General features: G+C 40.3%; 1 protein-coding gene across 3 annotated transcripts in view; it reads left to right on the top strand.

Annotated features, from left to right (window-relative positions):
• Nucleotides 1-22584, top strand: part of ZNF804B (zinc finger protein 804B) — a 537977-nt gene extending 515393 nt beyond the window's left edge. For 2 of the 3 annotated variants that reach the window (XM_051852999.2, XM_051853001.2), the window contains exons 3-4: nucleotides 7808-7938; nucleotides 14033-22584. In XM_051852999.2, the coding sequence (XP_051708959.1) occupies nucleotides 7808-7938; nucleotides 14033-17687 (3786 nt within the window). In that variant the 3' untranslated portion in view covers nucleotides 17688-22584. The remainder of the gene's footprint in view (nucleotides 1-7807; nucleotides 7939-14032) is intronic. The other variant, XR_007922261.2, reaches the window with a different exon arrangement.
• The last annotated feature ends 2721 nt before the right edge of the window (nucleotides 22585-25305 follow it).

Genomic DNA, 25305 nt, shown 5'->3' with positions numbered 1-25305 from the left:
CCATTCGCTAGTTCACTCCCTAAATGGTCGCAACTGCGAGAGCTGCGCCAATCTGAAGCCAGGAGTTTCTTCCAGGTCTCCCATGCAGGTGCAGGGGCACAAGCACTTGGGCCATCTTCCACTACTTTCCCAGGCCTTAGCAGAGGGCTGGATCTGAAGAGCAGCACCTGGGACACAAACCGATGCCCATATGGGATGCCAGCGCTGCAGGCAGAGGCTTAGTCTACTAGACAACAGCGCCAGCTCTTGTACCTTGTGTTATCACAGTTGCCTAAATATATCTCTAAATCTATATCTATATGTATACTGATATCGATATCTATAGAGTCAGTCAGGCATGTACTGATAAATGACATTTGGTAACTGACAGACCACACATGAGTGGTCCCCTAAGGTTATTCTGAGGTGAAAACAAAATTCTTGTTGTTTCGTGACCTCGTAACTGTCATGACATCATAGCACAATGCATTACTCACACAAGTTTGTGGTGATGCTGTTGTAAGCTTACTTACTATTCTGTTAGCCCTATAAAGTATAGTACTAAATATTCCTGTTTTTAAAATTAATAACCACTAGGAAGACTGAAAAATAGAGAATACACAATTTATGAGTATCAGATTTGAATGAAAGGGATATCACCCAAAAATCTTATAAACATAAAAAAGGGAATATTTGAAACAATGTTATGTTACTATGTCTGACAATGTAGATGAGATGAACAATTTAGATGACATGAAAAAAAAATAAACCCTTGAAGGAATACAGTTACCAAAACTGACCCCAAAAGAATAAAAAAAATCTACTTTGTCTTATATTCATCTTGTAAGCTAAATTAGTAATTTAACATGTTCTAAAACAATAAAATAATCTCAAGCATAACACAACTTCAAAGACAGTTCTATCTAGTATTTAAGAAAATATATCAATTTTATATGCAGCATTTTAGAAAATAAAGTACAAAACATTTGCCAACTCCTTTTCAGGAGGTCATTAATACCATGATACTTGTTATGGATCAACAGCGCGGTGCGCCAGCCACAGCGTGACGGCCGTGGCGGCCATTGGAGGGTGAACCAACGGCAAAAGGAAGACCTTTCTCTCTGTCTCTCTCTCTCTCACTGTCCACTCTGCCTGTCAAAAAAAAAAAATTGTTATGGATCAAATGTCTATGTAAACCTGAAATCCACAGTTCCAGTAGGGTGGCAGGATCAGCAGGTCCATGAAGACGGAGCCCTCTTGACTGTGGTCAGTGCCCTGATAAGAACAGACAATAAAGCTTCCTTATTCTGTGTGCTCTACTAGAAAGTGGCCATCTGCAAACTGGGAACAGTTCCCTCTCCAGACACAGAGTCTGCACACATCTTCATCTTGGACTTCCAAAGCTGTAGAAATATAGAAATAAAATGAATATTTGTTGGTTAAGCCATCCCGTTGATAGCATTCTGTTACAGTATCCCAGACTAGATAAAACGGGGCTGGAGTGAAATGAGAACTTCATGAAAAAGTAGTAAGACCAATGTCACTCATGAGCAGAGATACAAATTGCATTTTAAAAAGGAAGTCAAATCCATCAAATTGGAAATGACAACATATAATCATAAAGCAGCATTTTTCCCATGAGCACAAAGTTTTTTCATAAAATCAATAGAGGTTATTTACTGTATAAACAAAGACAAAAGAATGATAGGATCCTCTTTAATAGATGTAAAAAGTTTCTAAACTTCAAAATTGTAGTTCATAGTTAATATTTTGCTTAGTCTAAACACATTTAAATAATACATACATATATATTCCTACTTTATAGCCATTTCTTCATATTTTTAATGAGTTGTAAAAGTGATTATCAATAGAGGCACATAAATAAGGACCACAGTGCATTTCAGAACATGTATACGATGTGCACTGATCAAATCAGGGTACCCACTATTCCCAGTTCCCTGATACTACTTTATCATTGGAACCCTGGAGCTCCCTTGTTCCCCTTGCTTCTAAAATACCCAATACACTATTGTGAACTGTAGTGATCCAACTATGCTGTGTAATGCCAGGAACTTATTCCTTCAAGATATGGCACCGTTATCTAAACTTTCCCCCAGCCTATAGGAGTCAACATACTGTGTTCATACTGAGGTTTTTTGGTTTTTTAGCTTTCTTTTTTTTTTATTATTTGACAGGTAGAGTTATAGACAGTGAGAGAGAGAGAAACAGAGAGAAAGGTCTTCCTTCCATTGGTTCACTCCCCAAATGGCCGCCATGGGCGGAGCTGCACTGATCTGAAGCCAGGAGCCAGGTGCTTCCTCCTGGTCTCCCATGCAGGTGCAGGGGCCCAAGGACTTGGGCCATCCTCCATTGCCCTCCCGGGCCACAGCAGAGAGCTGGACTGGAAGAGGAGCAACCGGGACTAGAACTGGCGCCCATATGGGATGCTGGCACCGCAGGTGGAGGATTACTCAAGTGAGCCACAGCACCGGCCCCTGTTTTTCAGCTTTCACATGAGGGAGAACATGCAGTATTTGTCCTTCTAATCTTGGCTTATGTCATTTAACATGGAGTCTTCCAGTGTCATCCATTTTGTTACAAATGATAGGGCTTCATTTTTTTATGGCTAAGAATCCATTGTGCATAAATATTGCATTTTCTTATCTGTTCATCTCATGATAGACACATTGAATCCTTGTCTCCTTTATTGTGAAGAGTGCTGCACTGGACATGGTGGAACAGATATCTTTTGAATATAATTACTCCATTTCTTTTGGAAATATACACTATGTGGGATTGCTGGATCATGTGGAAGTTTTGTTTGTAGTTTTTTAAGGCATATCTAGGCTATTTTTTTATCACGGCTTACTAATTTACATTCCAACAGTGGTACCCTAGAGCTTGGCTTTGTGGTTCAGCTCATGTTACAGGGACCAGTTTTATACTTTTGAGTTTTTTTTTAAAGATTTATTTATTTATTTATTTATTTGAAAGTCAGAGTTACACAGAGAGAGGAGAGGCAGAGAGAGAGAGAGAGAGAGAGAGAAAGGTCCTCCATCTGCTGGTTCACTCCCCAGATGGCCGCAACTGCTGGAGCTGCACTGATCCGAAGCCAAGATCCAGTTTCTTCCAGGTCTTCCATGTGGGTGCAGGTGCCCAAGGACTTGGGCCATCTTCTACTGCTTTCCCAGGCCATAGCAGAGAGCTGGATCGGAAGAGGAGCAGCCGGGACTAGAACCGGCGCCCATATAGGATGCTGGCACTTCAGGCCAGGGCGTTAACCCACTGTGCTACAGTGCCAGCTCCTTACTTTTGAATTTTTGCTCTTAAGACTCATGAGGCAAGTCCAAAGGGGTGTTCAATAATATGCTTAATTATTCTCTACTGCAGAAAGACTTTGCTGAATTCTCTATTCAGTGTCCTGTGAGTTTTTCTCATCTTGTGGCTGAAAACAGGCGATTTGAGTATGATTTCTAGGTATTGTTTCTTTTAATTATTTCATTTGATTGTTTCCTTGGCCTGAATTAGTTTCCATGCATGCATACATTTATTGTACACAAAAACTTGTGCGGTAGATGTCTTGGTGCCTTTATTTATGCAAACTTGAGTACTCTGTATTGGCTAAGCTAAATCTATAGCTAAGTGCCTTTAAGTAAGTCTCCAAGTTTTCTGTATTTCTTAAAAACATGTTAACTTTGCTGACTCCCTCCATACAACACTTGGTAACTATTCCTGGATGCTTCCAAAGCAGGTTATGTATACCCTTGTTAAGAAACTTGGCAGCAGGGGCTGGTGCTGTGGCTCACTTGGCTAATCCTCTCCCTGCAGCGCCAGCATCCCATATGGGTGCCAGTTCTAGTCTCAGCTGCTCCTCTTCCAGTCCAGCTTTCCGCTGTGGCCCGGGTGGGCAGTGAAGGATGGCCCAAGTGCTTGGGCTCCTGCACCCGCATGGGAGACCAGGAAGAAGCACCTGGCTCCTTGCTTCGGATCGGCGCAGTACCAGCCGTAGTGGCCATTTGGGGAGGGAACCAATGGATGGAAGACCTTTCTCTCTGTCTCTCTCACTGTCTGTAACTCTACCTGTCAAGTAAAAAAAAAATAGAAACTTGACGTCATCTTCTTCTTTTATTTATTTATTTATTTTGACAGGCAGAGTGGACAGTGAGAGAGAGAGAGACAGAGAGAAAGGTCTTCCTTTTTCCATTGGTTCACCCCCTCCCCCAATGGCTGCTGTGGCTGGTGCACTGAGCTGATCCAGAGCCAGGAGCCAGGTGCTTCTTCCTGGTCTCCCATGTGGGTGCAGGAGCCAAGAACTTAGGCCATCCTCCACTGCACTCCCAGGCTACAGCAGAGAGCTGGATTGGAAGAGGAGCAACCAGCACAGAATCCGGTGCCCCGACTGGGACTAGAACCTGAGGTGCCAGCGCCGCAGGTGGACGATTAGCCTATTGAGCCGTGGCGCTGGCCAACATCATCTTCTAAGAGTGTAAAGTTACATGTCTGTCTCCCTTGAGGGGAAAATAATTGTCTTGTGTATCATTGTATCTTATGCTTAGTAAAGATTCATATTTTAGGAATTAGCAGTACATGATAAGTTAACAGAAACAGAAATCACAATAACTTTTGTAACTCAGAAGTAGAAGTTTCAAACAAGCTTCCAGTAATGACAAATCAAGCATCAATTATTGTGAGTAAATGAATCCATTTCTCCCCCAGATTGCACATGTTTCATGCGCCTATCAACACCAAATATTAAATGTAGTATCAATATATAACAATGAAATCCGGTCATTCGCAACAAAATGGAGGAATCTGGATAACATTATGCTGAGTGAATTAAGCCAGTCCCAAAGAGACAAATATCATATGTTCTCCCTGATCGGCGATAACTAACTGAGCACCAAAGGGGAAACCTGTTGAAGTGAAATGGACACTATGAGAAACAATGACTTGATCAGCCCTTGTCCTGACTGTTGATGTACCATTTAATACTTTATCCCTTTTAGTATTTTTTTTTTGTTCTAGTACTATTGGTTGAACTCTGTAATTAACACACAATTATTCTTAGGTGTTTAAATTTAACTAAAAAGTGATCCCTGTTAAATATAAGAGTGGGAATAAGAGAGGGAGGAGATGTACAATTTGGAACATGCTCAATCAATGCCCCAAATGGTGGAGGTAGAAACATGCCAGGGGATTCCAATACAATCCCATCAAGGTGGCATGTACCAATGCCATCTCACTAGTCCAAGTGATCCATTTCAGTTCACAATTGATCACACTGATAGGTCTAAGAGTCAAAGGGATCACACAAACAAGACTAGTGTCTGCTAATACTAACTGATAGAATTAAAAAGGAGAGAACGATCCAACATGGGAAGCAGGATACACAGCAGACTCAGAAGGGCAGATGTCTTAAACAGCACTCTGGCCTCAGAATCAGCCCTTAAGGCATTCGGATCTGGCTGAAGAGCCCATGAGAGTATTTTAGACATGGAAAGTCAAGTCACTCTGGCAAAAAAAAAAAAAAAAAGAAAGAAAGAAAGAAAGAAAAAAAGAAGAAGACCTAAATGAAAGATCTCTGCGAGTGAGATCCCAGTGGAAAGAACGGGGCCATCAAAGAAGGAGGTACCTTTCTCTGAAGGGAGGAGAGAACTTCCACTTTGACTATGACCCTGTCTGAATTAGAATGAAGTCGGTGAACTCAAAAGGCTTCCATAGCCTTGGCAACTCATGACTAGAGCCTAGGGTGATTACTGACGCCATAAACAAGAGTGTCAAATTGTTAAGTCAACAACAGGCGTCACTGTGTACTTACTTCTCATGTGGGATCTGTCCTTAGTGTGTTGTCCAATGTGAAATAATGCTATAACTAGTACTCAAACAGTATTTTACACTTTGAAAAAAAAATGTAGTATCAAGTATTTTAAGTTCAGTAGTAACTGAAAAAAAAAAAAAAAAAAAACTTCCTCTATCCTACAGTAGTCATCTTCTGTCCTTGACATGGTGGATCGCCATTTATGGGTGCTCTTAAATCATGTAGAATAGTTTCCAACAGGTCTTTGCTCCTAAAACAAGCTTTCACTCTAAGAGCTACAAAGCACGAGGGGTCTGAGGAAGAGGGAGTACAGGGGAAGTTAGCACAAGGATTTCTAAGCCTCTCTTGCTGTATTGTGATCCAGGCTGTCTATGCTGCAGTGCTCAGCCCCTCTGGCGTTTACCAACTGCAGAGAACTATTGATCCTCCTTTTTAATGGTGATGTATGGGGCGTAATTTTACTTCTTTAGAGAAATCAGAAGTATCTGCAAAATTTCAGTTCAGGTTATCTCCACTGTTCTCCCTGTGGCCATTTCTACTGAGACCCTCCTGTTCTTTGCATACAGGATATTCTCTCTGTGAAAGGCTGGTCGGCCAGTTCCTGCAGACATAGCCAAGATGCTGTTACCAGGCCACCATCTCCCAGGAACATTTTCTCTTGTAAGGATGAAGGTCATGATCATTAAAGGTTTTGGCCCTGCTTTCTGGGTGGGAAGTAGTGTGCTACAGTGTTATTGATGTACAGCTTTTTCCATACCTTTATACTTCATTTGGGAAATGGAAAAAATTAAACTCATGCATAGTGTAGACTTTTAAAAGCATTTCCTTTGTGGCAAGAGAGGCCAATCTTCAAATAGTCTCCCAACTCAGGTTTAAGCCCCCAACGTCAAGATGCTCATCTGAGTGTGACTGTTTCTCAAATTGTTCAATATCATTAGACGTGCTTACTAGCAAATTCTAAAGTAGAAATCTGAACAGGTAATGAGCAGCATCCAATTTGCATTGTAAGTCAATTGTTTTAGAGAAAAGATTAATTAAAAGAAATGGTAGGTTAATTGAAATCAAGCAAGACCAAATCTACACTGAGTTTAAATCCCTGATACACATTTTCTGCCTCGATACAATATATAAATCTCCATTTGATAAATGCCTTCACTCAACAGATGAATTACGAATCACATTTGGAGTTTAAACAAATCTTTCGCAGTATCAGAAATAACTAAAGGAAAGAAGCTGATTCCACAGAGTGTGTGCAACAGCAGCAGCTTTACAGGGGAGAGCTGGGCACCTGCAGCCCATCGCCTCCTCTGCCCTCCCTCCCATCCATATGTTGCCCATTTCTCCCATCTGTGTTGTCACGGGCATATGGCTGACTGCGGTTGTCTGGCGGGACGATCCCAGTGAGGACTGGGCTCCAGCCTGGCAGAGACCCTGACATGCTTTGAAAAATAATCCAGTTGGGGCCAGCGCTGTGGCACAGCGGGTTAACATCCTGGCCTGAACCGCCAGCACCCCAAATGGGCGCTGGTTCATGTCCCGGCTGCTTCACTTCCGATCCAGCTCTCTGCTATGGCCTGGGAAAGCCGTAGAAGATGGCTCACGTCCTTGGGCCCCTGCAGCCATGTGGGAGACCCAGAAGAAGCTCTTGGCTCCTGGCTCCTGGCTTTGGATTGGCGCAGCTCCGGCCGTTGCAGCCAACTGGGGAGTGAACCCTCAGATGGAAGACCTCTCTCTCTCTCTGCCTCTCCTTCTCTCTCTGTGTAACTCTGACTTTCAAATAAATAAATAAATAAATCTTTAAAAAAAAAGAAAAATGACTCAGTTAACACCAACATTTAGCTACTAAGTTTATCATCAAGCAGAGGCTAGCATCGATGGAGCAGATGCCTTCACTCTTCTGTCCTCAGTCGCCTCTGCACGTGGGACAAAGTTTAATAAGGAGCCTTGTGGATGGAAAAGAATGTATTACTGATTCATAGTACCCTTTATGTTTTTCATCTTTCTTCACAGAGACTGAAAGAATTAAAACAGCGGGAATTTGCTCGAAATGTCGCTTCCAAGTCCTGGAAAGATGAGAAGAAACAGGAAAAGGCGCTGAAACGGCTTCATCAGCTGGCTGAGTTACGGCAGCAGTCAGAATGGTAAGAACTCGCGCTATCAGGGGCAAACTCACTTCAACCCGGGGAAATCCCAATGGTAAATCCATTCGGTTCACTGCAGCAATGTAAAATTGTAATGAACCCACAGAAATGTCTGAGGGGAAATATTTCTAATAGTTCTAAGGTGATAACCACATTATGTTAGGCATCTGATTTCTCTCTCAATATTGTTAATTTAATTTACTCCTTAATGAGATGATGCAAGAACAACTTTAATATACTAGCATTTATTCTATCCAGTTGATTTAAATGAACCAATATAGTTCTTCAGTAATTTGTTTTATGTTTTGTAATAATAATTAGAAAGACTATAAAAAAACAAGACATCTTTTTGGGGGATATAAATATCTGCATTCTCCCGAACACAGCTGAACCTAGAATAAATGACACTCTCATTGTGTGGCTGACAAACTAGATGCAATTAATACGGTGAGATTCACCACACAGTGCCTTTTAAATAATTACAATATAACAGGCATTACATTAATACATTCTTGTAGCTGAAAAATAGCAGTTTTACAAAAGCTCAGAACCACTGAATGTTTCAAAGTTGTTACCTGGAGTGCAATTAAATTTGCAGATTGCAATTTGTATTCCTATGAATCATAATGTAAGACACTAACATAGCTAATTAATGTAGTTGGCAGCATCTTTGCAAATAGTGAAATGTACAGCTCTGTGCCAGAATTTAAACCCCTCTTGTTTAAATGGAAAATAATACACAATAAACAGGAATGGGTGACTCAAATATATTGCCACAAAACAATAGACTGCAAATGTGATCTTAAGGAAGTATTTCTTTTTTAAGATCTGTTATAAGTAAAAATAGTTAATGTACATTTTGCATATTCATGTATTTGTAACTATTAAAAATTTAATGGGCTTATGACCATATGTAAAGATGATCATATTAGGGGCTAGCGCTGTGGCTCACTTGGTTAATCCTCCGCTTGCGGTGCTGGCATCCCATATGGGAGCCGGTCTCTAGTCCCAGTTGCTCCTCTTCCAGTCCAGCTCTCTGCTGTGGCCTGGGAGGGCAGTGGAGGATGGCCCAAGTGCTTGGGCCCCTGCACCCGCGTGGGAGACCAGGAGGAAGCACCTGGCTCCTGGCTTCGGATCGGCATAGCTCTGGCCGTGGGGGCCATTTGGGGAGTGAGCCAGCGGAAGGAAGACCTTTCTCTTTGTCTCTCTCACTGTCTAACTCTGCCTGTCAAATAAATTTTTTAAAAAAGATCATATTAAAAATAAATGAGAAGTTTAGTACAAAGAAAAATAAAGGTACAACATGTGCCCGGAGCTGAGGTTACTATAAAAACAATCACAGAAGCAAGACACACAGTTTGTACTGAGCACTTTCCTGGCAGCACAACAGAGAAAACTGCCCAGGGATGAGGTATTAGGCAGTTGTTGTCCAAAGAGGACTTGGAAAAAAAAATTCCTAGGGTCCTGTGGGTAAGATAGCCATCCTGGAGTGATTAATTATGAAATGTCATAAGCCAGGTCATAAAAAATAGAGCCATCTTCACCATACAAGGATATCTTAAGATAGGTCTTTTAAGGCCAGGCCAGATTTCCCTCGTTTCTCAGCAAAGCTGACTAAGTGTAACAACATAAATGTTGTTTTCTTACTAGGAATGTTCATTTCTACTTAACCTTTTCTGTATTTTCCTCTGGGAAGAATGACTTTATCTCAGAGGAGCTGAGATGAGAGTGGTGATGATGATTTTGATGATGCATTGGAATTCAAGTTTGCCAGAGCTACCCATGAAGGGTCCTCCAAATTAAAAGACACACTCTATTAAGTTCCAGGTGTCCCTGTGGAAACCTTGTTTACAAAGCCAACACAAACCTAACCACATCTGGGCTGGTGTCTTGTACAGAGCAGGCAGTGTCTAGTTTTGCAGTGTGTCTTTATTGTTATGAAAAGGACAGGTGCTCCTCTTTCTAAACCCAGAATTCAGAACTGGCAAAATGATTTACTTTTTTTTCTAATATCCTGTGCTCTCCAGCCAATCTTTCTCTCTGCTTAAATATTCCATGACCTAAAGGAATCTACCTAATATAATTACGAAATGTGTTCATTTTGGCAGCTAGGTTGATGAACGAAAAAAAAAAAAAACATTAGCAGTGCACCCCTGGACAACCTTTCTTCATCCTTTATCGTCATAAAAAGGGCTTGTGAGTAAGATGATCCAGATAACAAGATTCCTTTATGACCCCAAAGAGAAAAGGGGTGAATTTATTACTGGTAGGAATGTTTGAATCAAACTGATGGGAAAGTGATGACAGAAAACTAACTGGTAATAAGTCTTATACAGGGCAGTCAACTTGGGCCATCTCTTGGGTTACTTTTACCCAATCAGATCCCTCAGCAAGAGCAGTTTCTGTGTGTGAACTTCCAGTCTGCCTAACTCAGTTCATCTTGATATGGGGAATCCTTTATGAGACTATGAAGTTCCTTAGGTGACAACTAGATAAGCTGAGACATCACAAAGTGACACCATGGAAGGAAACCATGTTGCTGGGCTAGGTCTCATTTCCTGTTTGGAAAGAATTAAATTGTGAATTTGTTTCATTGTTGCAAGTAGAAATTTGAGGAGGAGTCTGGAACAGACAATTCAGTTACAAGAAGCAAAAGGCTAACTCTATAGTCATTTTCTTACAAGCCATTCAAAATAAAAACAGGTAAAAAATACAAAAAGAAACTGAAGATCTAAAAAAGGAAATAATGAGATAAGTGTAAAAAATTCAGGATTTGCAGAAGCAGAATGATGGTTGCCACAGGCTGGAGGAGAGGGTGGCAAAGCATACAGACTTCCAGGTAGAAGATGAGTATCTTCTCAGGGACCTAAGGTAGGGTACACTGACTGCAGCTCATACTACTCTATTGTTTCCTTGGAATCTGCTGAGAAAATGTATCTTAAGTGTCCTTAACCACCACAACCTACAAAAACAAAAGGTACAGTGATGGATATGTCCATGGATTTGATTTTGGTAATAATGTTATCACGTGTAGAAAGCAAACTGGAAAAAAAATAAGCTTTAATAAAATTTTAGGTCATAAACTTGTATAAACCTAACAGAATTTAAAACAACATAAATACAGAAAATGTAGGACTTTCAAAGTAATATTACCAAATCACATTTAAGATAAAGGAAATTAAAGCTCATAAAGCAATAAGAAAAAAGTATACAGCAGAAGAAAAAGTATCAAAGATTAACACAAGAATAAAATGTTAAAACTCCTGAAAAATCCATAATCATAAATGTAGATTAGATCATAAACTAAGAGCAAGAATTAAAGACTAGAAGCTAACAGCAAAATACCATAAAAAGCTGAGATAAACAGGTTTAAAAATATTTACAAAGAATATAAAAGGAAAAGCTTTTCCATTAGAGAGATAAATGATAAAACAGCAATACTGAAAAGATATTTAGACTAACATAAATCAAAGCAAGTAAATGCACAAAACAGTACCAGGGTAACAGGCAAAAATAGCAAGAAACATGTATGTGTAAAATAGAAGATAATATAAGAAATACTGACATATCTGCATCTCAGTGGAATCAAGAAGGGGGGTAGGGTGACACCTGGATGCTAGACCTTGTCGCTACTTTCTGCCAAGTGTAGGTGCTGATAGCACCAGACTGAACTTCTACTTCACCCAAAGAGTGGTTGTACAGGTGGAAGGCGGCTCTTGGGCACTGAGGCAAAATTCAGGGCTGCAGCTGTTTCTGAACCCCGTTGTTCCATCCCTAGTCTGCAGACTCTTTAAAAGGCCAGTGGTAAACACTGCCGCACGCCTCTATGCTCCTTGTTTGTCTTTAAGCTGTAAAGAAATATTCGCTAACCCATACACCACTTTACAGTGGTCCTCCCATCCTCGGATTCAAGATGGGAAAATCTCCTCTCTCAGAAACGGGAAGGGCTGATTTGGTAAGGGCCGTCTAACATGTTGAGTGAGAGGAACTTTTTCATCATGAAACAGCTACTGTAGAGAACAGAACACAGGCTTAGAACATTTCTAAAGATAGTTGTCCAGAAGATTCAAGGGGATGTTACTACTCTATAGCTCTACCCATTAATTCATGAAAAGGAGATAATCTGATATCATTAAAAATTCAGTCATGGTCAACATTATTTCTAAATTAAAATCATATGGGCCTAGAAAAGAACAGATTAGATATTGTCAAAAAAGTGAGGTCAGTAAAATCTAAATTAGTACAGGAGAAATATCTTAGAGTAAAAGACTAACGACAGCAGAATACTGAGATAAATACTAAGACCTAAAGGCATATTTTGGAGAGCCAATAATTTGAACATGTAAATTCCAACACAGGAAACTAGAATGAAATTAAACAATAATTAAAGAAGAAAGTGTATGTATGCAGAAGAAAGTTAAACTAAAGGTGTTCAAGAAATACTATTAAAAACAGAAAAAATTCAACCTGTAGCTATAGCTATGATCTGTGTCCCAGTAAGACTATAGATATACATATATATTTATGCATAGCATAATAAATAATTTCATATGCATAAAATAATGCAAAATCACACTAATGCATGAGTAGGTTCAACAATAAATAAGAGTAGGCTGATTAAAAATTTCTGCCAAATAAAAATTCATGTAGTACATGTTCTGTCACTCACGGGGAAGTGAAAAGAAAATGTCAGTCTAAAATTAGAATGGTGATGAATGGAGTCTGGGAACGGTAGGCTAGCTAAAAAGGTACGAAGACAAAGGTGATCGCACTGGGTTCTAGTGTTCCACAGCAATGCATTATCTCCAACATAAGGGACTGGAAGAGAGGAGCTGGTGTGCCCCCACCGTGGAGGAAGAGGGTAGCAGAGATGCTGTTTCTAAGCTGAACCTATTATTCTGTATGTGTGGATTCATGTATTGTACTGTCGCCCATAAAGGTGTTCAGGTTACACACTACATGTCAATAAAAAATGCTTAACATACAAAGACAAAGAAGCAAAATGCATAGAAGGTGGTGGATAAAAAGAATGTGATGGTCTGTGTTGATTGATCAAGTAGTCATAGTTGAAGCCAATAGAAAGGTACACCTGGCAAGCCCTCAGAAAGACTTCCACATTAGAGTTTAGGCTGCTGTATCAGTTCCCTTAGTGTTTTATATTCAAACAACATATGATCAGCTCTAAGCATATGGAATAAGAAAAAGAAAGCATTTCACAGCAAACAGATGATATAATTTGTATTGCTCCACCCCTCGTTATGCCTTGTTTTGTAGTAAACTGGATAGGAAGATTAAAATGTATTTGTCTGAAAATTATTAACTAATTTCAATCTAAAGAATTACATCTCTTATATGCATTGGTGTTTTCAGTTTTCTGTGCAATTGCTAATGAGGCTCAGTAGAATGATCTTTTTAAAATCATTAAAACATAACACACACACATGCATAAATGGTCGAAAAATGTTTGGGGGAATAAAAAGCAAAGTAAGATTTCAGAACCTGAAAATATTGGCATGGCTTGCAAATGTGTCCTTTTGTTATGAATTTATTATAATTAATCAAATAAGCAACAAATCAAAAAGAACTAACCTTCCTATTTCATAAGGAAGTGAACATGAGGGAATTTTTAAAGTGAGGAATCAAAATTACAAAATGCTAGAACTTATATATAGAAACAAATTACAGGAATATTTTTGTATATTGGAAGTGAATTTTAATTCTATTTCATGTGAAAGTACTGATTAGGAAACACTTTATAAAATAAAGTCTGTATTTCAAAGAATTGATAAGCTCCTGAGGACATATATTGTGATGTAAATACAATACTTTATCTTCTTCTGCAGAACTGGCAGAAGATACCCACTTACTATTGCTAGTTGGTAATATTAAATAATATACACTTACTGCATTTTAGAGACAACCACCATGGTTAAGAAAATTACATTGAGTTGTATAAAGCATGATCAAATGATTACAACAGAAGATGTAGTTCATGAATAGAATAACTCTCCATAGGGACACTATGGAACATTCGCAGATAAATATGATTCCAAACCTAGAATATTAATCATTTTAATATTTATTTTATCTACAGTGTTTCTGGAAGTGGACCAGCATACAAAGCCCCCAGGGTAGCCATAGAAAAGCAACTCCAGCAAGGAATTTTCCCAGTCAAGAATGGCAGGAAGGTGTCCTGTGTGAAGAGCAGTCTCCTTCTTAAAGGAAAGAATGTGCCCAGGAGCATTTCCGACAAACAGAGGTCTACCGTGCCTAACCGACACCAGTTACAGACAGACAGACGATGTCTGTTTGGAAATCGGGTGCCACAGACACCTTCAGATCTCAGCAGCGCAAATCACAGGACAGGAGTATCATTTTCCTTTTCTAAAAAAGTGCACCTAAAATTAGAATCTTCAGCATCAGTTTTCAGTGAGAACACAGAAGAAACCCAGGATTGTATCAAGCCACCCATCTATAAAGCAAAGCAAACTGTACAGAAATGCAAGTGCTGCAGGTTTGCAAATGAGGATACAACACAGCTCTCAAAGGAAGAAATCACAAACATCTCACCAGGCCATCTGGAAAGGAGCTTCTCTAGAAGCTCTAAAATTCTGCAGGACAAACGTGAGTCCATTGATAAGACTCTGGAAGATTCCACTGGCATTGTCCCTCCATTCTCTACATCTAACATTCATCTTTCAGATGGAGAATGTTCTCCTTCCAGCAGAGAAGAGGAAACCAGCAATGCATGGAAGAACACTCCAGAAAACCACACTGATCCTCCACACCCATCAGATGCTTCCTCCAGCCCACCCAGCATTTATAGGCACATTGATGCCAGGATATTTGACTGTTTGGATGAGTTTTCATCGCTGGAGCCAAGTGACCGAAAGAGTGTCAAGCATTTCAATCCCAAATCCAGAATGGAGAACAGAGAAAAATCTTTGGAGGAAACAGAAAGAATTAGTAAAAATGTTCAAAAACTTGAACGGGAGGCATGCCCCCATGATGTGACATCCAAACCACTGCCTTTTCTCCATGTACAAAGCAAGGATGGCCACACCACTCTCCAGTGGCCTACAGAACTTCTGTTCTTCACAAAAACAAAACCCTGTATTTCTTATGGCTGCAACCCCTTATATTTTGATTTTAAGCATTCTCGGAACACAAAGGATGGCCATGATCGTGATCCAGAGGACTTCACAGCAGAAGTGGGTAAGGAGGCCTTGGAAATGAAAACTAAAGGAGAGCGCCAAGTCTCAGGTTTCATCAAAGACCGACAAAAATTGATCCAAGAAGATAATCAGTCTCGGAAACCAAAGATAATGATAGCAAATCCTGGCTGGGAAAATTTCCAGAAAGAATATAATTTGGGCTACAATGATTCTGAGTCCGGAGAAGGTGAACATCATTTTAGTGCAGGTAATGTGGAACTGAAAAATCCTGAAGTGCCTACTCCCCTTGATGTGTCTGTGAGAGACTGCACAGGAAACTATCCTAGTGACGATGAAGTCCAGGAACCTCCGAGGACCCCTTGGCAGAGCCTGGGCAAGGTTGTTCTAAATGATGCAAATGAGAGCCTATCTTTTCCTCCCTACATCTCCAGGACAAAAAAGCATAAGCTGATTTCCTGTAGTTCTCATTCAGAGTGTGAGGACAGAAAGCCTTTCACCTGGAATTCAAGCCCTCTGACTACAGGGGGACACAGTGACCATGGGCAGGGCGTCAGTGTGACTCTGAACAGCAGCCACCTCAGTCTGAACAGCAGTGCTTCTGGATGTGGAAACCAAAGTTACATGAGATGCTCCCCCACGGCGTCGCTGAGCGGGTGTGCTAGCCCTGCAGGTGCATCCTCGGACAGTGTGTCCGACGTGAGAAGTGCTTGTGCAAGTCACGGGCCCCACGGCGGTGGCAGAGGTACCCTGCTCTGCTTTTGCAGAAGAAACCACAGATCAGGTGAAAGACACACACGGAAACACAGAAAGCGCAAGGGCCGTTGCTTGTCTGCTGAGATCTCTACGAGCGCCTGCCTCCAGTCTGAAACAAAGCGAGATGCAAGCTGCAAATTGTGGGAATCGTTTAAAAAGAAGAAGCACGCAAAACACAGGTGTTGTCACTGTAAAGAAAAACATAGAACTGGCAAAATGCCACCGTTTTCAGGGCCCAAATCCCCGAGGATCATCCACTGTGGTTTGAGCTCACAAGTTTCCTGTGTTGCAGACAGGGAAGAACTACCTAACTGCCAGGGACCTCAACAGAGCAGAGTGGGCTCTTACTCAAGAGGGGAGATCCACTGCTTAAATAGAAGCAGAACTTGGGAGCCTTTGGCCAACACTCACTGTTGTGATCTGGGAAAAGTCAAGCCCAGGCAGTGTAACTCTGGGAATGCCCACTGCCTTCTAAGGAGCTATTCCATTGGCCCTTCAGAAACTATGGAGCCAAACATGACAGAGGGAGACAGGACCCCCCTGACAGCCAAGAGCCTCTTAGAGAGAATACAAGCCAAGAAGTGTCGGGAGCAGTCAGCTCCTTTGGAGGTCTCTCCTAACAGCTGTATGAATGAATCAGAGGCTCATTCACAAATCTCATGTGCAATTCAACTCCTACCATCAGGCTGTTCCAGACCAGCATTGCCTTTGTCAGAAAAAACACAATGCAACAGTAAAAGAAGAAATGATAAAGGCAGTGCAGTCCAAAGGACTACTGAAAAGGACAAAATCAAAAGTTTGCAGCCCAATAATGTCACTGTTCTAGCAGATAACGGTTGTGACCATCTTTCTAAAGGTCTAATTCACTTAGTAGCTGAGTCTCAGTCACTAAATGGGAGAAAGAACCCAGCAATGAAAGGCCAATCAAAACCCTCAATTAGTGAAGCCCAACCTTTGAGTCAAAGCTGTGACCCACTGCCCAATGATTTCCCTGGTGCTTGTCCAACCAATAGATATACTGGTGTTGGTGATGCAACAGAGACCAAAGAGGACCAAATAAATCTCGACTTACAGGACGTAAGCCTGCAGATGCATCATGGAGAGGGGGCTATAAACTCTTACCATGACAGAACTATGCAGAAGCATGACAAAGTGGAAGATGGATTGGAAGTGTGTCATAAATCTCTCTCCCCCCCTCTAAGTCAACAGCCCATAACGTTTTCTCCCGAAGAAATAGATAAATATAAGCTCCTCCAGCTGCAAGCCCAACAGCACATGCAGAAGCAGCTCTTGTCAAAGCATCTTCGAGTTCTGCCTGCCGCAGCGCCCACTGCCTTCTCCCCGGCCTCAGCTGTGCCAGCAGTTCCAGTTCACCAGCACGCCTCCATCACCACCATCCACCACACGTTCCTGCAGCACTTCGCTGTGTCTGCCTCCCTAAGTTCCCACAACAGTCACCTCCCTATCGCTCACCTGCATCCTCTGTCACAGCCACATTTCACTCCTATTTCGTTTTCAACTCTCACTCCCACCATTATCCCTGCACACCCCGCTTTCATAGCCAGTCATCCCCTACATTTAGTCACGGCTGCTCCCTTCCACCCATCTCACATAACACTGCAGCCCCTGCCCCCGGCGGCATTCATCCCAACCTTGTTTGGCCCCCACCTAAACCCAGCCACGACGTCTATTATCCACTTGAATCCTGTAATCCAGCCCATGTTCCAAGGTCAAGAACTTTGCCACCATTCCTGCTCCAGTCAGATGCAACAGTTAAATGGCATGAAGGAGGCCTTAAATGTTTCAGCACATTTGAACTAATAGGTGTGAAAGCCCCTCTGATGGATAAATGAAGCAAATTGTCACTACCTACAAAATGATAGATTTAAGGTGATCTGATTTTTATGAGAATTAAGATACCTGTGTCAATTCAAAATGTGACCAATATATAAATATGAACTGAGTTGCCAATAATGAAATATAAGATAATTTTAAGAATTTCTTTTAACTTGTAAAAATATAGGGAGAAATAAAATTATTTTGTAGAAGAGCACAAGGGAAAGTATTTTGTTTGGGATGAGTTCTTGTGCAACATTATTCAGTGGTAACAGAAAACATTTAGAACGGCAATATTACAAAGAAAAATAAAAAGAAATATAAGACTATGCTGTAGGTGTTTGTTTAGTGAATGAATATGCATTTCATTTTCTCAGCAAAAATAAATCAGTTCTTTAAAACAATTATTCAGGTTGAAATTATCCTCTAATGAAACAGTCTTTAAGCAGATTGTACAGATTCTGTAAAAAAAAAATTGGTGAACTTCATTTGACACAAATCTATGCCCAGATAATTTTGTAATTGTAAGAATCAGTAACATCTAAAATTAAGAATGTTTAATTTTTGTATAAGAAAACATGTACAAACTAGCATTAGTATTTGTTAATGCAAAACACAAAAATAATATATGCAGAAAAAACATTTTGAATATATTGGTCGATCTTTCAGGTATTACGAGGACTAATAATCTTACATTTTTTTTTACCCAGAAATTTTACTCTGTTCATCCAATACATGTATAATCATAGATGTGAAGGTTTGGAAATGTCAATGTTTTTAAATGTCCAGAATCTCCTAAAGCATTTGGTGTGTTTTATTCTAGTGTGATATTTTAAAATACAATGAATGATGAATAAAGCCATCATTCATGTGATTTTTGCAAATTATTTCAAAATTCATTGAGAATGTTTTCTGGCCCATTGAATTTGCATTCTGACGTCTGTATGATGGTCCTCCAGGAAGATTTATTATTTTACATCCTGTCTCTCCTTCTTTCCTTCTCCCCCCAACCCCACCCTTCTTCCCTGCTTGCTTTCCTCCCTCCCTCCCTCCCACCATCCCTTCTGTCTCTTCTTCTTTCAACAGAAAGAGCTCTTTGGTCCACTGATTGACTCCCCAAATGCCTACAACAGCCAAATCCAAGAGCCTGGAACTCAATCTGGGTCTCCTTTGTGGGTGGCAAAGACTCAAGTGCTAGACCCATCACCTGCCGCCTCCCAGGTTACACACAAGCAGGAAGCTGGGATCTGAAGCAGTGCCAGACGCTTGCCCACACAGGATGCAGGAATCCCAAGTGGCAGCTTCACCCCTGTGCCAAACACCACCCCATGGTAGCTCATGTGCTTCAACTGGAAACAAGGTGAACTTGCCTAGTAGCGCACTCCCAGTACGCCTGAGACAGAGGAATCCATCTGGACAAAGAGGCGCTCAGTCACTGCTGCTGGTCTTGAGGAAGGGGCACCTCCTCGCCTTCAGCTGACAGTGGACATGGCTGTGTTTACAGGGCCATTCTCATCTCCTCATCCTCATCGTGGGGTCAGTGTGATCATTCGCATCCCTGATGAGAGGATCGAGCTGAAGGGTCAACTAGCTCACATGTGCTAAAGGGTAGGCGAAGTTCTCTCTGATGCAGGATGGACACAGTGAGAGGGGAGGGTGGAGCAGGGTTGAAAGGAGAGGAAGAAATTTGAAATTTGAGCATAAATAAAAACCATAATTTCCAAAGTGTCATCATGAACTTGTAGTATGGGAGTTCTGTGTGGGATCAGCAGTGACAAAGTCTGTCTTATTAAAGGGAATAGTAACAGCATCTAAAGCAAGAAACTGTACTTCATGGAATTCTATAAAAGTAACCATAAAGAACCACTGGTGAATTCTGGGTGAATCCAAAAGAAAGGGAATTAAGTGGCTTATTTATTATCAAAAGGGATGACAAATGGTCCTGCAGATTTAAAAAAAAATGGAGAGTGGTTTGCAAACTTTTCACAAAGCAGAACTAGAGTAATTCTGGGGACACACTCCTAATCCTGTTCTGAGAAAGACAGCACACCTACGTAACTTTTACAACTGTCTTGGTGACAGTTTAATCTCTCAGAAGATTAGATCAGGGAACCTGTCCTGGGCACTTAGTGTTGACTAACAAGGACAGATTGATCTCAGTAGGTGGCAAGGAAATGATGACTCAATCTCATGTTAACAGTGAAGAAACTGCTCACTTGATACACTATATTGAGCCATTTGACAACAGATTTCATTATTTAAATGAAGAAAGACTTGCACCCGAGGGTGAGAAGTTGTAAGCTTCATGTCATCACATGACAGAAATGTGATTATAAAACTCTCCTCCCCCAAATCATGAGCATATGCTCAAAAACTGCATTTTTATTTTTTTATTTTACCTTAAGATAACCATACTCTGGAAAAAATGAACAAAAAATTAAAAAAAAATTGAATTCTAAAATAAGAGCATTTTTTAAATTGCCACAGTGATGAGTTGTATTTCAGCATTGTTCCTGTCCATTCTCATAGTTATTTGACAATTGATTTTGAATATTAAATTTCTGTTATGTTCTATTGCCTGATATTGATGAGGTAGTTCTATTTCTGGAATTGTTCATGGAGGCAAGTTTTTATATCTGTCAAACTCTCAATGCTTAATTGAAAACTGAAAATATGGCAAGAAAGATGGTTTAGCATTTACACACATGTGCATGCCACACAAATACCTACCAATCTATATCTTTCTCAGAAATTACGAACCAATCCACTATTCAGGCACTTCACTGGATACAGGTATTGAGAACCGAGAATATGGGGAAGTTCATCTTCTTGGTTAGTCTCTGCCAAGTTTAGCAAGACAAAATACAATTGGAGTATTTAAAACTATTTCAATGATATCTCTAAGTCCACCTTTAGAAATATTTTAAAATGTTGGAAATTATTTAATCCAATTCCCAGGATTTCCTTCTTGGGTAGACATTTCACAGAATAATCTCCTGAACTGTGTCACTTACAGAAAGCAGATTTGACAGTGACTTCTTCTGTTTCTGCCAGGACTTCATGGAATCTCTCAACACTAAATAGAAACATATGAAAAGAAATTAATCCTATGAAACTTTCCAATAAATGGAATATTAATCAATACAGTTACTCAGGAGCGTATCACTGGATCTGTTTCCTTCATGCATAATGTTCTCACCCAGACCCAGCTCCCAAAGATGGCATCAGTGCAGCTTTTACTTTCTGAATTTTATATTAACATCACATTGACCCCAAAACATGCATTCCAAGCATTCGAGGCAACAACTGGAGATGTGGAGATGCTTCACCCATTAGGATGCCCCTTGGTGTCCCTGTGTGAAAGCTGTACGTGACGAACACGTCCGGACGGACTCAGGCTGCGTGCACGGTTCACTGTCCCCTTCTCAGTGAAATGACATTGTTGATCATCAGCACTTTTGCCCGTCTTTCCTGAAATGTGCTTCCTGTGTTTTCAGAAAGATGGGTAGACACGCGGAAGAAAAATACGTGCAAGTTAGGTCCAGTTTTCCAAAAACACAATTTGAAGACCCACGTGGTGCATGTCGGTCTGTGTAGCTAACAGACTATGGGGCAGCATTAATCTCTGGCCTAGCAGAGCTCAGGAGTAGGTTTAGTGTTTATTCTTTAAGGTAGATGAGCTCCCGAATAGCGTGCTCTCGCTGGCGAACAGAAACGCGATAAAGAAGCAAGTGGGTGACCACTTCCGTGCTGCAGTCAGGAAAATGGATGACTCTTCTTTGCATCCAAGGCTGCAAGCACTTCTAAGAGGAGAGTTCCCCGCTAAAATATAAGTTTCCCTGCCCATCAACCGGAGTCTAGAGGATTTTCAAAGGTTATCACTTCATTCCAGCAAAAATAGTATCCATTGCTCTGTTCAGGTAGGCATTTGAAGGTGATTGTTGTATTTCCTAGGATTAAGCTCTGTTAACATGGAAGCGGTGGCTGAGTGGGTTAGGTTTAGAAGAAGCCAGCATTTAGAGGGAAGCCAAAGGCAGCTTTGCCGAGGAGGGAATTCTCCCAATCTGCTTTCTTTATTCCTTTCTCAAACCCACTCCCTCCTTTCTCAAATAACACGAGCAAGAATATCTCCTCCAAAATTTAGGAAACATTGGAAGAATTACAATATGTATGAGTACACAGGTGAGGGTGGCTGTATCTGTGTTCTTAATAAATACAGTCACTAGTTGTAGACCTTGATCTTTGTTCAAAATGGTATTTTTCAAAGCATATTCACTTATTGAAACAAGCACCTTCAAGGAGAAATTTCTTCCCCAACAGGATCAATTGTCAGTTCCTTTGATATGTGCAAGATTATAAAATAGCTGATGGGATGAATCGTGTAGCTGTTTACAGCAAATCCCCACCGTACTCGATTCCATTTGAAGTATTTAATTTGTAATTAAGTGCGATGGTAGTCCAGCATATGATAAGTAAATCAGTAATTTCATTTTGTACAGAGCATTTTTAATTGTTATGTGGCTAAGTAAATTGCACTATTGTATATGCAAAGCAGCTTTTTTAGGTTATTCAATAAATTACTTGGACTGTAGTTCAATGCAATAATTTTTTTTCAATAAAAAGCTTAATGGTATAGGAGTGTTGGTCACATATTTCTATCAAAAGTACCAAAATACAAGAACACAATCAAATGCCAGATGGCATGGGAATATTCTGTATTTTACACTGCTGAATTAAAATGCATTTAACCTTTTATTTATTACTGTATGTATTTATAATCTATATTTAAATGCTGGGGTTTCTTAGACTATTTCTTAAAATTTTAGTGTTATCAAATAAAGCTGTTTCCTCAAACTGAAAATAAATATAACTTTTAAAATTCTATCAATGTATTATTTGTTGAAACTTAAAACGTATTCTGCGAAGTCTGTGTGTGTTTGCTTTCAGAAATGCTGTCTAATGCTTTTAGAGTTCTAAGAAAGCTCTACAGTTTGCAGAATGTGTTGTCTAACTCAGAATATGAAACAGACATGGTAGCATTCTTAACACTTTTAACAATTTTAATACAGATTCTGAAAATAGTTTACTTAGAAACCCCAACAAACCGTAGTTCTCAGGACTCAGCTCACTAGGAAATCCCTTGCGACAGGCATGACTTGATGTGTCACACAGCTGTCACCTCCACTCCGTTTTCTGTCTTTGCCCTCCACAAGACAGCTGTGTGAGCCCTCGTCTGTCCTGTGCAAAATCTTAGAGCACATGTTTCTAGAAATGACCAATGGATGCTCTCTGGTTCTCGAATCACATCTGTTCTTACCCTTCCCTTACCTCCCCAGAAAGCTTTAACCAAATCCATTGGCTCCTGACTGCTTGCTTACTTAGCTGCCTTACCACTCCCCCAGCACTGATGGAAGAGAACTCTGAAGTGCACGTTAACTCAGAAGTGTTCCAAATTCTTGGCATTTGCTTCCCTAAATGTATGTCCTGGATTCTTGATTTCTGTGTTGACCACTTGTTAGAATCCTGCAAAGTAATCTGAACATAGCTTTCACAAAACGCATGCACAGACACACAACTTCATGCACTCACATATGCACATGTGTTTGTTGTGGGTGGAGTAGTGACAGAAAGATGCATTTCCTAGTTAATTCACTTGTCACCATTTATGGAGTCCCCACTATTGGCAAGACACTATTCAGTTACATCCTTCCCACAAGCTGTACTTGTAGATTCCCTAAAATGAAAGGAGAGGATGTTACGTTAGTAAGTACACCAAGACATAGGAGCAAGTGGCAACCTCTGGTCTATACGTTCAGTAGCTGTGCCCCCAGTACTTGGGCCTTCTGCCAGGTCTCAGCTTAGTTAACTCCATGAAACATTTTTGGTTCATCATGGAAATTTTTGGCACTAATGTTGAAAGGGTATCATATACTCTTGAGGACGTGTTCCCTTATCACACTTCGTGAAACGGAGTCAATTCCCAAATGGCATATTTAAAATGCTTTGAATCCGAAAGAGCAAACCCAGCAGAATTTTGTGACATTGCTCAGCAAGAAGTGAAAGCCACTTCCAACTGGCACACTCCCAGGATGCTGTGCTTCTCAAAGAACCTTCAGGCGAACAACTCAAATATTAAACATTCTCTTTACATCCCATTTTATCAGAGATGGTGCCGACACGGTATTTCAATTATTTGGCCTGGATATAGCGTGCTGTCTTGAGAAGAGGGAAGAAACTCCAATGTCTCTTCAGGATTGCTCCATTCATTATCAAGACATTTTAACAGACACTACTCCCTCTTGTCATAGATTATTCATAATGTGGAGGCAGAAAGATTTCTTCTATAATTCCAACTCTTCTAGGGAATAAAGAAAGAAAATGGTAGAAATTGCTCATTAGGAAATAACTGGGATGCAACTTTTTGCTCTGTAAGTCACCCATTCCTTAAATAGTTGTTTCAGGATGATGCAAAATTGACTAAAACAAAGATAAAATTGAATAATGAGTGGAAATCAATTTGAATGTTTTTCAAATCTGGACATTGATCCTAATCTAAATATATCAATATTGACTGCCAAACTGAATTTATGGCCATGAACTTACCAAGTCAAAGCTAATTTTTTTCCCTTGGCCATAGTTTTAATTTAAAATAACAAATTACAAAAAGCTAGCACTTGACAAGAAGCCAAAAATAATATTTTTGAATGTCCCAATCCCCCCTCTCCAAGTTCACTGTCTATCCATTCAATCACCAGGTTGTTCTTCATGGAGGTGCACCATTCTGCTCACCACTGTCAGAATGTGCTGGGGACAAAGTGAGTCTTCTGCTTGGTACAAATGACAAGCTTAGCTCTAGAGAACTGTTCTTTGCAAAAACTTCATAAATATTCAATAGAAATTTTTTAGTGTGGTTTATATCTCTGTCCAACGGAGGTGTGTGTGGTGCATTTGATGTCACTGTTAAGAGACGGAACCCATTACATCCCATGCTGACACAGCCCTTTTTGAGGAGGGAATATTTTTCTGAGGAATTATCTCTCCATTAGATGAGATGGAAAGTTACAATGAGAATTCACCCTTTATTAGGATTACGAGATTTAGGAAAAAATTATTGCACCAACACTCATATATTCCTCATTGTTCACTTGAAATTCAAAGTTAACATTGTGCTCCTATCTGGAACCCTACTTTCTATGAACTTGAAAACAAAAAGGATTTAAAAACAAACATTATTTGTTTAATTTTATTACTACTAGTATCCTTGATATAAATCATTGAAAGAAAATCTCTTTCCCCTCTATTCACAGACAATACCTTACTTCACCCCTCTCTGTTCTGCACTTAGGTGGCATAACCCTACAAATTCATGTTTTTTCTTCAGTAGTTTATGTTGCACAAATCCACAAGAAAGATTCTTCCACAACTGGTCTTTCCAGGGTGAGGCTGCCTGGGAATGCTGCCCAAAGTGGTAGCAAAGGCAAACTACAAACGTGAGTCCCATAGTCAACTGGTACTATAAGAGAAGGTCGGAAAGTACATCAAAGAAAGAATTCCAGCAAAACTAAAAACTTCAGAAGTTATTTTCTTATTCAGAATCATTCAT

This window comes from Oryctolagus cuniculus, chromosome 16 (assembly GCF_964237555.1).
Source record: "Oryctolagus cuniculus chromosome 16, mOryCun1.1, whole genome shotgun sequence".
Classification (NCBI taxonomy): Eukaryota; Metazoa; Chordata; class Mammalia; order Lagomorpha; family Leporidae; genus Oryctolagus; species Oryctolagus cuniculus.
This window is presented reverse-complemented; position numbering and strand designations above follow the sequence as displayed.